This window comes from Corvus brachyrhynchos, unplaced genomic scaffold (assembly GCF_000691975.1).
Source record: "Corvus brachyrhynchos isolate BGI_N302 unplaced genomic scaffold, ASM69197v1 scaffold53, whole genome shotgun sequence".
NCBI classification, from domain to species: domain Eukaryota; kingdom Metazoa; phylum Chordata; class Aves; order Passeriformes; family Corvidae; genus Corvus; species Corvus brachyrhynchos.
Genome location: NW_008237681.1, coordinates 6,501,650 through 6,517,157, shown reverse-complemented (window position 1 = coordinate 6,517,157; position 15,508 = coordinate 6,501,650). Strand labels below are relative to the sequence as shown.

General features: G+C 37.1%; 1 protein-coding gene across 3 annotated transcripts in view; it reads right to left on the bottom strand.

Moving 5' to 3' along the window:
- Positions 1-2,896: 2,896 nt before the first annotated feature.
- HACL1 (2-hydroxyacyl-CoA lyase 1) overlaps positions 2,897-15,508 on the bottom strand; it is a 21,126-nt gene continuing 8,514 nt past the window's right edge. For all 3 annotated transcript variants that reach the window (XM_017732155.1, XM_017732154.1, XM_017732153.1), the window contains exons 6-17: positions 15,491-15,508; positions 14,364-14,458; positions 13,844-13,956; positions 12,062-12,197; positions 10,820-10,925; positions 9,325-9,408; positions 8,929-9,030; positions 7,842-7,996; positions 6,528-6,686; positions 6,125-6,232; positions 5,333-5,519; positions 2,897-4,930 (exon numbers count right to left, since the gene is read on the bottom strand). The exon at positions 15,491-15,508 is cut by the window's right edge and continues 57 nt beyond it. In XM_017732155.1, coding sequence (XP_017587644.1) covers positions 4,898-4,930; positions 5,333-5,519; positions 6,125-6,232; positions 6,528-6,686; positions 7,842-7,996; positions 8,929-9,030; positions 9,325-9,408; positions 10,820-10,925; positions 12,062-12,197; positions 13,844-13,956; positions 14,364-14,458; positions 15,491-15,508 — 1,296 coding nt within the window. In that variant the 3' untranslated portion in view covers positions 2,897-4,897. The remainder of the gene's footprint in view (positions 4,931-5,332; positions 5,520-6,124; positions 6,233-6,527; positions 6,687-7,841; positions 7,997-8,928; positions 9,031-9,324; positions 9,409-10,819; positions 10,926-12,061; positions 12,198-13,843; positions 13,957-14,363; positions 14,459-15,490) is intronic.

Sequence of the window (15,508 nt, the reverse complement as noted above, 5' to 3'; positions counted from 1 at the left end):
GCTCTAACAAGGATGCACTGCTTTGGCTGGAACTTGAAGTATGCCTGCACATCCACCAGTTCTGATATCAGCACCTCCCAGCACCACGGCTTATAAAATGCCATACATGCACATTGTCCTAATGATGATGCCAAGGAGACAAGACAAATCCTCGAAACACTTAGGAAAGAGCAAATTTTTAAAAACTGTGTTTTTAATGTTAAGATTTCATTAGACAGGGACTTGCATCCAGACATTGCGGAGCTCTAGCTTGGATGACTGCCTGAGAGTGTGTTGACACCACATCACCTCTAGAGCTGCAAGGTGACGCAGAGGCAGGCAAACGCACGGAGGAGAACTGAAAGGCCTCTCTGTCCAACAGTTTTGTTCTCAGGTAGGCCTGCAGGTTATGACAAGCTACATGCTGCAACAGCTACAGGGAGTCACTGCACAAAATTCGTTCCCAGGAACAGTGACTGCTTTCTGGAATCAAGAGCCACAAAAACTCAGGTAGCTGTGTAGGCTGGAGATGTAAAAAGGCTTATGTGAGTCTTCCACCTTCTTCCTCATGTGGTAACACTACCAGAACTAAGTTCTAGAGGAAATCTCCCATCACATATGTGCAAATATGTTCTAAGCTGCTTACATTCATGTGACCATGGTCATACAATCATACCATACAATCCTAGATAAATTGCTAATCCATTTCTCCAACTCTCAAACAGAGCAATTCATATCCTACCTTCAAAAGCATCCCTCATCTGCATACAGTTTAAAATTTGATCTAAGGCATTACACAAATAATTGCTAGTTGTATTGCTCAGACTATTACATATAGCTGATAAAAAGAAAAATAATTCCAGATTAAATTATGCAACAATTTCAGTACAATTTCAACCTTCCTTGCCTTCTCTATCATCCCCTTGAAAAGACTGATGAAACTCAAAATTTCTTAAGCATATTCAAGCAAGCAGACTGTTATTTTATTAACTTTTCTTACTTATTTCAGCATGATTTCAGATATCTTAGAGATTCCTGGAAAGAACAGACACTGAAATAACTCTCATTCAGATTAGTGTGTGCCATAATTAGCTAGAAGGGTCTGCTTTACTGAGGGCCTCTTTAAAGCTTGTCCATCTGGTTTCAATCACCTAATCAAAAGTAACAGCAAATGTCTCCTTCAGAATAGCTGTTTCTTACTAATTTCAATATTGGGTAAATAAGTAAATAAATTGACAGAAGTCACATTGTCAGTTTGCCGTACAGAAGATCAGCTCTGACACCTGGTCTGACCTCAGAACATCACAAAGCTCTCCTTTCTCTTAGCACAGCCATGAAGCTCTTTAAACAGCCTAAAAAGAGCTGCAATGGGGATTTTGATTACAATATATAAAATAAGAGGTAGTCAGTGCAGAAGACACATTTATTAATAAGACTTTTACCATAGCTTACAGCCAGTGTGTGCCTGTTGCTTGTGGGTCCGGAGTGGCAGACCTGAAGATGCATTGCTGCTTTTATGTGTACTTGGGCTTTTGAAGGAGTGCTTAAAATCAAATCTGGCCAGACCAAACCTACCATCTGGGTGCGTGCTCTGTGGCCATAACAACTGAAGGCAAGCAGACCTGCCATACACCCAAATGCGCACAGGGCAGAGCCTGTTCACTGCAGACTAAAGGAGGAACACAATTACTGAGAACTTTGTAATTACTGCAAACTAAACCTGTTAGCAAGCTGAGCACACAAGGGGCTCCAGGAACACATACTCAACACCTTACGCTATTTTGTGAGGTGCTGAGACAGTAACAAACCTTACCTCTTACCTCAGTTGGCTGGAGCATGGTGCTAATAATGCCAAGGTTGGGGGTTTGACCCCTGTGGGCCACCCACTTAAACAGCTGGACTCAATGATCCTTCTGGGTTCGTACCAATCCAGAATATTCTGTGATTCTTGCTCCTCACACCAGGCCATTTTTTGGTGACTCCTTGTGGTTTCACCTCCGCTCCCATAATGAAATTACCTGTTGTGTTTTGGACATCTCTGTAATACTGTTCCTGTACCACTCGCTGGTCCCATGTTGCAATCCCTTTCACGTCTCTTTGAAGAAGACAAGTGCTGCTGGGCTGAACTTCGGGCTTCCTAACCCCATGAACTGAGCAGGCCCATGTTAGGAAAGTTTTCACAGGGACTGAACTAATGATTGATGGAGGGCACCCATAACATGTACAGCAAAATTTCAAGTACTCTTGATTTACCTGAAAACCATGATAAGAAAGAGACTCAGAACTGCATCTTACTTAAACATGAACAACTCCTGGCATGTCCCATTACACTACCTCTTTCACAGCATCTTCCCTCAGCTGAGGCCCAGACATTTTCTTCCTCTTTAATCTGTTCAATATCTTTAATTCCAAGTTCTGGCCTTGAAGGAAAATTTCCAGTTGGGTAAAGCCACATGAGTCACAACATTCTCTAGGCTTACAGCATCTGTAATTTTTTAATCCTTTTAATAAAATTTGGACATTTCAGGACAGCTTGTTTCTGTCTCATCTTTGAAACTGTCCTCATTCATGCAATTTCACCTGCCTAACACTCCTCTTAGATCAACTCCATGGTGTAAAATAATATCAAGCAGGTAAGCTGCGTAAACAAAGCAGCAGAGATTTCACTCTCCTTGGTTTTAGATGGAAATTGTGCCCTCTCTCATCTCAAAACCCCTAATCTTTACAACCTAAGAAATTCTATTATATCATGGTATTATCTCTGTTTTATAGCAGTAAGAAATGCAGTGTTAATTCTTTCTTAAGCTTTTTAAAATCTTAATGAAATCCAAATTGATAACATCAATTACGTTCTTGCCTTCCCCCAGTTTCAAATGCTTTCCATATCTTGAGTTATTAAAATAAATTGTGCGTGGTATTGTAGTTATTCAACAACATTTTAATAAATCAAATATAAACTGATTTCCAACAGCTGACACAAAATGCTGACATAATTCAAATACTCTCATTAAAGGACAAACAGTATGAAAATCACTTTTTATTACTTTTCAAGTATAAAACAATAATTTCTACATTTGCTTATCCAATGCAAATTATCTCCCCTGTGGTCAGTTCCAGCATTAACTCTTTGAGATATTTTTCACCAACATAATGGATTGTGTTTAATCACTGAAACCTATCAAAATTAATGTGTGAGACAAGAAGAATGAAATAAAATTAATGTCAAGATTCAAAATTGTTCCACATTTCTTGAAGAGCGCCCCAGAGAACACAGCAACTCAGCAGCCCTACATTTTTTTGTGAGCTGTATCTATTCTAGGATTTTACCCTTTTGCACTTCAGATATTTCAGATATTATTTCTTTCAGATATTATCTTCCTGTTCTAGTGTGCAGAGACATTCCTACTTTCCTCTGCCTCACAGACCCATGGCCTTGGGCCAGACCCAAACTAAAGTACCAGACCCAATAAGCCAAGCCTTCTGCAATAAACCTGACTGTAGGCGATGATCCCCTGCCAGCCCAGTCCTTCCTCTCCTTATGTCATCCAAGTGCCTTCCACTAGATAACTAACACTTACTGACAATGGAAAAATAGAAAATAAAGCAAGCAAAACCCAATTTTTGGCACGTTTTTCTCTTTTGTGCAAGTAAAAACAAAGAACCTGTGCATTTAAGAACAGATGTAAATATAAAGTAATCTGTTTAGAGCACCCTGCATAGTAGCTGCTGTAGGCCATGACAGAAGCATAGACAAAGAGCTACTTCATTTTAAAGTCTGAACTTGAAGTCAGGTTGTCAGATGCAACAACAAATGACAACACAGCAGACAGAATACCAGGTAGGCCAAATATCTGCTTTAAATGTTACCTCTGCATCACAGAGCAGGTGGGACACTAGGTTTCCATACAGTTACATTAAGAACCTTTGTTGCACAATTAGCCAGCCATAGCACAAACACTGGTGGTTGCCTTGTGACTCCAGCCAAAATGAACATTATGCTCCAGTCTCTTTTTTCATCATTGTTGCTGCACTGGTGAGGGATTTTTTGTTTATTTGTTTTGGTTTTTTGTTGGTTTTTTTTGTTTGTTTTTTGTTGTCTTTTTGGTGCTGTTGATGTTTTGGCAGTGGTGGTAAGGTTTTATTTAAAATGCTTCTGATTATAAAGATTTACAATCTATCAATACTGGAAATCTCACTAATAAATATGGCCCTGTTTTCAGTCTACAGACATGGTGGTGTCTTTGTGAAGAGCAAAGCTTCAAACAAAAATCCAGGATTTTTTTTCCTACAAGCACCATAAGCTCTAGTCAGCAAAAGAACATTCAGTAGACAGAAGCTTAGCCCTTGAGTAAATCTGCGTTTTTAATATGCTACTTCTACATTCAGTAGAAGCTGAAAAATCAATCTGTAAAATTAGGAAGCTACTACCAATGCAACGGGCTTCAATGCATAATGAGGTCAATCGGGACTTTTTCACAAGATGCTTTGTTTTGGTCCTTAGAGGACAAAGTTTTTAACAAGTAGAATGGTGGTGTGGCTGGTTAAAAATGAAGCTACTATAATTGCAGACTGTCAAACACTTCTGTTTCAGACAGCATAAAACCCTCACCTCATTCTGTTCATCCAGAATATTCAAGACCTCAATTCACAAATAATGGGTATTACTCTGAGTAAAAGAAAAAGTGTATCATTTTATCATCAGTGTTTGTGTACAATCTGCTAGAAGGCCTGGTATACATTCATATGTGTCTTTCTCATTTTACAATTACCTAATTGTAATTTCAGCATTTAAAGATTCCTCTAACAGCAATTCTAAAATCCCACTTTGTTCCAATGCCTATGCAAAATATAGTTGTATCAGTTCCACTTCCAGAAAACAATTCCATTTTGTTTAACACACTGCCGTCATCTTCCTCTTCTACAGGTTAGAACGAGTCAGCCAGGGAAATTCCTGGAAGCAAAGAAACCAAACCAACACAGAATAAAAACCATGTCAGAATGGGGAAACAGTAAGAGGAATAGTTAGCTACCAGATGGAATTCACAGGATATAAAGACTGCTCAAAAATATTTCATTTCATTTGGTCTAGAATGAAAAGGAATAACCTTAAATTCTGGAAGGACTTATTAAGGACATTGTGCATTAATAATAGCCAGTGGGGGAAAATCCCAAACAAGCAGATAGCAAGGAAAGCAGATGGCATGGTGTAGAAGGACCTATTTTCTCCATCTTCCAAATCTAAACACAATCTTTCTGCCTTGCAACCATCTCTGCCTCCTCTGTGGTTTAAGTGATAGCTCCTGAGCTCACCACCATGAAGCTTGCAGAAAAAGAAAGGAAAACACATACAAACCTGTTTCTTTCTCTCTGACTGTGGATCAATCATTACATTTATAAGAGAAGGTGTTTGCTTGTCAGACACACTTGCTTTCAGAGCATTCTGCAATTCTTCTGGTGTTTTAACAAAGTATCCTTTACCTCCAAAGGCAGACATAATTTTCTCATAGTGTGCATTTGGCAAGAGAGAAACAGGAGGTACACTGTAACAGAATGGAAAACATGATTAATGGCATGGGAGAATTGCCAGGCTCACCAATTTAATTATTTCAGCACCAATTTTAAAGTGCAAGATGATTATTGTGCTGGCCTGACAAATTCTGGGCTGGAAGAATTATGGTTCCTATATCACTTAAGCTATGTTTATAGGGTACCATACTCATTTTTATCTTGTGGAGACATTCCTGAGCTAAGCTTTAGCACCGTTCCCTTTGTACAGAGATCTCAGCTCACAAGCAGAAGTCCTGTGTAAACTCAGAACTCAAGTCTCAGGTAATTTTGAAGATTACCAGGATCTTGAAGGTTAGCCCACTATCAGCTCTGTATTGTGTGGGCTGAACTGCTGCAGGAACCTGAGAAAACTAATAGAGAATCATCTCTCTGCTGCACTGTTGTGCAAACCATAGGCTGGGATTAGGTTGGCTGTTTGCTTTTGGTAACTGGTTCTTACTTACGTGAACTTAGCCCAGGACTAAATTGACTTTATAAAAGTAATTTCAATCTGGATCACAAAGCATTAAAAATTAAGAGAATGACCATTTTGATCACTTCTTTCACAATTAACAGGACATACTTTGAAGATGCTTACCATGTAGCAGGGTCACCAAACTTTAACATCTCCTCCCAGGAATTTGCATCCAAACCAGTGTAAATCCCATTGTTGTTTACTACAATAATCAGGATTGGCAAGTTGTATCTATAAAAAGACACATTTGGAAGAATTCTTAAATACCTACCCCTTTCTCTAAGATGTTAAGAGTGTAGTTTTCCTTAAAAATTAAAAAAAAAGAAAATAAATCATTTCCACCTGAAATATGATTTAATCATCACTGGTAAGGCACTACATCACAACAACATAAAAAATGAGTAGGTATGTTTTTTGGCTCGTTTTCACATGCTTTATGGATACACCACTGACCAGCAGCATCCTTGGCCTTCTAGTAAAAGTGACCCTGAAGAGCACCTTCTTGAGCCAAAAAAAACCCAGTTACCTGCAGATAGTCTCCAGCTCCATCCCAGAAAATCCAAAAGCACTATCTCCTTCTATGCAGACGACTCGCCTTCCAGGTGTTCGGTCTCTGGCTACCATTGCAGCTGCTATGGCAAAACCCAGCCCCACTCCCATGGTTCCAAAAGTACCTGCATCAAGCCTACAGGGAGAATACAGAATTACTATTCTTTTATTGTTATTTAATCTCTTCAGTTAATCCATGGTGCCTTACTTTTACTTTTAATGCTTTGCCATATACTATTCAAATACTGTTTTATAAACAACTAATATCAAGAGATACTAGAGATTATTATATTCAGCCAAACATTCCAGAAACCTGCAAATGTTTTACGTGATATAAACATACTGGAACTCTAATTAAAATTAGGAACTCTTGTACACTAGTGCTACAATAAAGAACTATTCTCATATGCTTTTAGCTTGCATAGTAACAGTATTTCAAAAACATTCAATTACTGTAGAGAGACAGACAACATGAAATATTTCTATATTTAATTCCTTGAAAATATAACTATTAGTCTGAAAGCCATTGATTAAATACTGCTGTTCAAATTTTAGTCTTCTGTTCAACCATTTGAAATCAAATTGAAAGCTATAATTTAGTTAGACCATTTCAATCAGAAGCACATAATGGACACAAAAGTACATAAAGCACTAGATTATTCTAGGGTTAACTTCTTGAATTTGCTTTCAGATACGTGCAATGCAGTCTGAAGAGACAACCAGTAACATTACTGTGTCCTTATTTTAAATAAGGGAGAAAAATGCAGTCTTCTCCCAACTCTACTCGAAATACATGCGTTTTCTTGGTTGTTGGCTGTTTTGTTCACAAAGTAGTATTTTGAATACCCACATCTTAGGCATGCAGGTTTACATGAAAGCATGCCCAATATATAATCCAATTTTCAAGTCTGCCCCATTTTGAAGTGCTTCAAAGAAGAACTCTTCACATTAATTCTTTTCAACATGAGAATCTCAATGATTGTTTCTATTTTTCATCAATATTTACCACAGACTCTGAACACAGAAACAAACATCTAGGTCAAGGAATGAACATGATGCTCATCATTCACTTTCCACAAGAGAGAGCAACTATCGCCATTCTGCTGCAGAGCACGCAGAGAATTGTTAAAATCTATGACAGGACATCAGTATGTGAGTGGAAAACTTTCCTTAACCCCTCTCTCAGCATATTAAACTTCTGTTTTCCAGACCATTATACTTCTTAGCTAAATGAAAACATTTATGCATAAATGTAGCCTGTTGAGTCAGCACAGTATAAAAGATACCACACCTTTGACGGGGATAGAAATTTGGAAGCATAGTTCGTCCAATGTCCATGGTGTTTGCTCCCTCACTTACTAAAATGCAGTCCTTGGGTATCAGTTCTCTGATGTGATGAAAGACTGTATAATAATTCATAGGCAGAGATTTCTGTAATGCTAATTCCTTAAAAATAAAAGATATTAGTAATTCCCATGAATAGAATTTATAATAAGGTGCTAAACAGAGACACCTAAATAATAATGACGGAAATCAAAATACACTCTGCTAGGTAAGGCTGGAGTATTTGGTTTTTCCACACACTGTACCAAGGTCACTCCTTCTGTATCTATCCTGGTGACACAACATATTTATCAAAGGCTATCAAAAAGTTCAGCAACTCTTCAATGGCCTATTGCTAGCAGAAGCTATTAAAACTCAGTTTAACCCAAGAGGCACATGAAATTTTTCTGCACCCAGGTTTGACTATTGACAACCCTAAGTGAGCAGGGAGATAATTCAAAAGAGCGACCTGCTAGAATGAATTTATTTTGGATCTCAGTCTTGAAAACATGCATCTGAAGTTGCAGGATATGAGTTACATAAAGTTAGGTATATACCAACCATCTGTGGTCTCTTGGTCTTAACAGCTACTTGCTTTTAACATAGATTAAACCTAGACCAGCATTCCTAAACTGAACAGTTACAAACAGTGATTACAATTAGAAGAAAATTAAGAATGCATGTTCACCTAAGCCAGCTTCCACTTGGAGTACTTGGAGTATCTGTCCATTGCTTAGAAGTCACTGCCCATAATACAGCAGCTCTGGATGTGGTCTTCTACTAATGGCTTTAAGAATCCAATCCCAAAGTTTAATGACTTCCACACAGTTTGAATTTACACAAAAGCGTAGAATACTTTAACTATAATGCTTATAGTTCCTAAGCCTAAGAAGAATAAGCCTGTACTAGAATTTCCAAGTCTGGGTGATATAACTGAGAAATAATTGAGGAGGTTGGATATAGACCAGTTACAAAACTGACAAAAATGACTATGACAGGCACAATCAGTGCCTGTTACAGTAAGAAACCCTTTAATTTCTTTAATGTCACACTACCTTCGATCTTTCCTCATTGTTCTTTATTTTCCCTCTTAGCTTCTTCCACCACTCTGAATTCAAAGAATATTTCCATGATCTTTTGCTGAATTCTTCTAAGAGCTGGAACAATATTGAAATGGTATAGAGGGGTCTTTCAACATGTTTAAAAGACAACAAAAGCATCAAGAATAACATTATCAAGAATGATCCCAGCACAATCACAGTAACACTAATCAGAATCTTGAACATACCATTTGAGAATAGACTGGATATACTGGATATAGCATGAATATACTGCCTGAAAAATGGTTTTTCTTGAACAGCTGGGCTTTTTTTATTTTTAATGGGCAATTTACTTTATATGAATCAGAGGAAATTGAAGTCAAAACCAGAGGACACGGGACATTACGTTACCTGTTGAGTCACGGCGTTTATGTCACCTAATAAAGTTGCAGCTGGCATTACATTATTCCCCAGTTCTTCTGCACAAATATCAATCTGTATTTCAAAAAGAAAGACCACAATTAACTCAAGGATATTAAAGAGAACTTTTTTTTTCAGTTCAAGAGAGGAACATGGCTTAACATACATACATGTCTAACATTGTCTTCATACCTTGTTTTGGCTGTACAGATAGCTTCCTTTGCCTTTCCTTCACATGACATCAGGAAATCCTTTATATAAAGTAAAACCCTGTGTTATATACCTATTTTATTAAAAATTCATATATATCCTTAAAATTGACTGCTTGCTTCTTTCAAGCTCTCACAGACACTATGGAACTTTATTACAACATTAAGGAGAAGGTGGTGAATAAAATGATAATTATATGAGAGCTAAAAATCTAGGCTTAGGTATACCCTTAAAGTCTATACAAAGCAGCAATTTTCTCACTGAGAAAACTGTGTGTATGCTACTTGACAGTAAGAATTTAGCTAGCATGAAGAAACCGAAAAGTAAGTTGCAACTACTGAAGCAAATTTCTTTATCAGTGATGCATGAGCCCTCTAAGGTCCATAAACTGTTACTTTTGACCAGGTCACACAGACTATGAACTGACTTAGTATTTTAATATTAATCTCTGATAGTGAAAAAAAATTACTTTAAGTAAGAGGAAAAGAAATTTATTTAAATTTTTTAGAAAGAGGAAACATAAAATATGTATTATTTTAAAAAATAATATTTGCAAAAATAGCATGTGTATTTGTAAAAATTTAGTTTAAAAATTAATGCTACTGCAAAGTTTGGAACTTTTGATCATGTTCCAGGTCAGTGTAAGCAGGACAGCCAGCATGTTGGATCAACTACTACTATTTGACCATGGACTCTTGGGAGGAGATTTTAAGGACACAATTTAAAGACTTCTCTTTCTAAGAGCTGGCAGATTGTCAAATACATTAATTAGTTAAATAGCCTTTCTTCCTCTTATTTCATTAACTTTCCGTGTGGCTGAGCTCTTACATTATGACTGACTCAGGATCTGAAAGCAATTATTTTTCAGAAAAATTCAGCCAAGAGAGCAGTATGAAAGATTCCACAATTTCAAAGACAGTTTTCTTTCAATCATAGAAATTCCAATGCTCCAAAGATCACAACAGTATCATAAGTCTACCCCTGTATTAGTCAACTGCATAGAAGTGTCTGCCCTCCTCATTAAAGCAGCACCAAGCTCTTGATACTAGGAACAATACTGTAAGCATTCTTATAAAAAAATAAGGAAGTAAAAACAATAATTAAAGAAATCATAAGTATTTTTTGATAATTACCATAACTATATGCACCATACTGCACTGCCCATATGGCAGTATTTGCCACATGAAATACATTACCAAAATAATTTACAATAATTTCTCTAGGCAATGCTAGAACACAGAAGACTTCATTAAGTGATAATAATTTTCCTGCTTACCTGAATAACCTTTACGTCCTGTCGATACCTTGGTGGAAGACCAAAATGCAAAATCCAATTCAACCTTGCACCAAGCAAGATGATTACATCAGCATGCTGTAATGCCCTAATAAAGGGAAATGACAGAACCAGATAAGAAGGAATCACTATTACATTTAATAGTCTTTGTAAAATTAGAAGCAATCCTAACCACCGCAGCAAACCCCAGAATATACATTCCTTCCTCTAAAATGCCTGCTTAGCCCCCAAAACCCTGTATCCTTTTATACAGCCAATCACCAAGCCATTCTTGAGTTAAGGAACTTAAGAAGAAAAGTAATTACTCTTTTCCTATTACATTGTATTTAGGAAAGGAATCATTACATTAGGAGACCAACAAAATGCTAGAATGATGCTGAGGTTAAAGCAAAAGACTTATTATTGTGACACTGGCAACAGTGGGTGTCAAAATTAAGATGGTTGTGGGCCTCTCAGTTTAGTCTCCCATTAATTTACCTTTCAGATGGGCAAACAATATTTGGTACATTCTTTTATTCCCCATTCTTCCTAGCAGCATGCTTAACAGTGATAAAGCTAAGACACTCAGCAATGGACAGCATTTTAATCTCAGGGTATATAAACGCTTCATCTGCAAGCTGACTCTGTGCATATTCATACATAGTAGAGTTCTTAGAGTCCATTCAAATTAATTTTGCCAAAAGGCAAAAAAACCCTTTTAAAAATTACTTTAAACATAGTCTTTCAGTGTAGTTCAAAATACCTTACTTTTCTTTAGGAATAAAGTGCAGTTTAATGACAGGGTATTGCAAACACCACACAGAGACAACAGCTGGCAAAACCTCGACTGCAACATGGGCAGTTCAAGCTTCTGCTTATGGTGTTAAAGTAAAAAGTAGTTTGTCTAGTGCACAAAGTTAAATGTTTAACATAAACTGTTTGCCAGCTCTATTTTATGTTATGAAATACACACTAGCAACATTGATGCATCTACTTGCCATAGGTTTCACAGTTACACAATATTATACATCTCAAACAAAGTATCTTCCTGGTCAGCATTCTAAGTGATCCACTTAAATCTGCTGTCCCTTTCCCAGTGAGATCTTCAGTGCTCCACAGTGAGGTGTAAAACATGGTTGAAAAAATGCCTGTGGTACGAATTTTCTCTTCCCTGGCATCTGCAGCCCACCAAAATTCCTAATTGTTTCTCAGTTGTTAGGATTAGAAGCCTTGCTTTATATTTACATTGATCTTGCTGCAGCTACACAGTTTGGATGGTTATCAGGAACTACTCCTTTTGCCATAGGTGTAGGCAAAAAAGGCAGTCCACAAAGCTCCACCAACTTTCTGATGTTGTTTTCAGCATGTGAATAAGCAGCACCTGAATGAAATGAAAGAGACTGCTTAATACTACAGAAACCAACTGTATTTGCTTGAACTTCAATTAAGCTGATTACATTAGTGGCAGAAAGAGTACTGTTTCCCATAATGAAAGCTGCCTGTTATTTTTCATTCTGAGGAACTCAAAACTTAACATGCCAAGCCATAGATATCTGGGGTTAAAATTTCACATGTTTTTGACAAAAAGTTTTGTTCGGTTGGTTTTTTTGTAAGACTTCAACTGAACTATTTTATCTATCTTTATGAAGCAGGGCAGGGAAAAATAGGAGATCTTGTTTATTTAAAATGACCATTTTTTAGTGGGTGAAGTTTGGTATTATTGGACAAAGACTTCTGCAGCAGCAACACAAGATGATCTTTATGTTGTGTTATGCCATTTCTTGCTTACCCCCTGCATGCTGCTGTACCACATGCTCCATAACAACCTGCCTGAAGAGTCTTCCATAAGCCTTTAGTGAAAAGAGAGAAGCACAAAGAAGTCCTTGCAAAGGTATGTGTTTGTGCACACGTTTCCTGTGATGCTGCAGCAGTGTATGGCTGCTGAATTAAGCTTGCCCAGACAACCTGGAAAAACTGACTAGTCCTTGTGTAATGGCTTGAGTCTGTGAGTCTTAAATCCTGAAGAATATACTTTTGTAAATCTTCCAAAAATTCTGCATACAACAATATATAGCACAAAGTCCAGATACATTTGTTGAGTGGATTCTCAGTTGCTGACATCAACAAAACACAGATCTATTTTTTTGAGTTTTCCACCTTTCACTTTCAAAGAACACCCTTTTGTTCATGTGTATTCAGCCAGGGAGAAAAAAAACCCCATAACCTCTCCAGATTTACCTTCTGTTTTCAATTTCATTACCTAATCAATCATAAGATCCATCTCATTTCAATCATTGCACTCCCTAATTAAACATAGATAGAGATCATTCCCCACATCTGCAGGAAAACAGGCTGGGTTAAATGAGCTGGTTATTTTAATTCTGTTCCTAGCTGACCTGTATCTTCAACAAAAACACCACTGCACTGGCTAACATTCCACAAGGAGGCAAAAAAGAAGTGAACCAGCACAGAGAATAATTACCCTCCATTTCCAGGAATTGATTACACTGGCAGGGTACAATGAAGAGTCTGTAAAACATCAACAGCAGCAATACCTGCTGTGTTGCTTTATATCCCAACACAGGTAGGCTGGCACTTTCAGTAAGAATCCATAGAAAAATGACCTCTGGCTATTCTGATTCTTGCTATATATGGCAGAACACCAGACAGGGAATATAATTTCTTTAACAGAATTTAAGTTGTCAGGAATTTTGGAAGTGATCCCTTGGTACTGGCTCTAGGATTAAAGACAACAGTTATCTGATTTTTTTCTACACAAACTTGTATTTTATCAATCGATTTTTCTTTAAACTAGATGAAAAGTAAACCATTACAGAACAGAAAACAAAAATAGTCTAAAACCAGAGCAGATTTTAACGTTAAATTCCAAAGAATTTTGTGTTTTAACTACCGGTTGGTTGGTTTCTTTGTTTGACTAAAAAGAAGACGGGTAACACTTCTGGGGAAAAGCAATCACTGTTCTTGTCCTGAACGTGCACAGTTCAAAGCTACATCAGATCATTCTACCTTTGCCAACGATGAGCAGAGGCTGCTTGGAAAGAGCAATGACAGAGGCTGCTTTTGATACAGCAGAGTGCTCAGCCATGCTGATGGGAGGTGGCAGGCAGCATTCCACGTACCTGAAGCCAAGCAAAACAAAAGATGCTCTTTAAAAATTCCAAAACAAGAAATGTTGAAAGGCAAAACCTATTGTTTAGCATAAAATTGCAGTTGCTACACACCATCTTACAGCATTTATTAGAACAGGATATATTTTTTTAAAACAGGCTTTGAAGTTTTCCCTCCTTGTTTCTTTAATCTTGTAGGTAGTGTTGTTTCAGGGATTTACAGAGTAACATTGTTATACTACCATATTAACTCTTTTTTTGCACATTTCATTACAAACTATAATCTGTATATCATGTTATGATGGAATGTTACATTTAAAAGCTGGATTTTCTTGTTTTAGGAAAATATGAAATTAACCTATAAATGAATTTTCTTTTGTTCAGTGACTTGAAAAATAATGAACATAATCCTTACGCACTTGACAGAGCTCTTATTCACCTGAAGATTCACAAAATCCCCAGGTATGTCAATATAGCAGGAACCTGGACGACCATACATACTGGTTCTTACAGCCTAGGAAACATACAGTCAAAGTTTTAATCACTGTTTGACAGGATTTTAAAAATATTTATATTCAAAAAAGCAAGAAAACTCTTCTGTAGGCAGACAAGGTACACAGTTTCATACTGCTGATTCATCACAGGGGAAGTTTCCATGAATTGATTTACATCAATAAATTCAAGTCTTGATACTATTTACATTTTCCATGGCTTGATTTATACCCATAAATTGAAGTTTTGATACCTATTTATACTTTCCCTTATACACCAGCCAGGGCCTTTCAGCAGATGTACAGTATTAAATTCTTTGTTTAATTTACAATGAGATAATTGCATTATCAGCTGTTATGTTTGGAGACACAAAATTAAACATTCATGCCGAATTCTACTTAAAGTAGCACAAACAGAGTAAAACCAAGATAACCAATGCCTCCATTTTCTACTACTTTTGATTCCAGTTCTTCTATTGCAGGTAGATGCTCTGCTGAATTTGCACTTCTGGAAACAGTATGACTGTACGCAGAATTTGGGCTGACATGGCTGAAGGGCTGCTACAGCAGTACCAAGAGACTTCTCTAATCCTCTCTAAAGCATTGAGATAAGGATGTGTTTTCTCTCACTCTCAAAAAAACCCAACAAAGCAACAACCAAACTCAAACCCCAAACACAACCATCTCCACTGCCCCCCCTCCAAACCTCCTTCACATGACAGTGGTAAAAAAGTTGAAGCATTACATTTCTAGTTACTGCATCTCTCCCTAAAAGCATTTATTTCACAAAAATTTTCCAACTCTGTCTGAAGCTAACAAAAACCACTGCAGGGATCAGTAAGCATCAGATTGGATTAGAATCTATTTCTAGCCTATTCCATAGCATTGTTCATAAGGCAGAACCTCCCCAATTGTTAATTTACTCAATCAACCACCACCTCACATCTGCCAGAGCAAATTACTTAGAGTAACAACTATACAAAAATAAGCCCTCAAAATTTAAAACAGGAGACAGTTACCTGATGTTCTGTTGTTAATTTTGTATTTTTTCCTACCTTTTCAATAACAGCAGG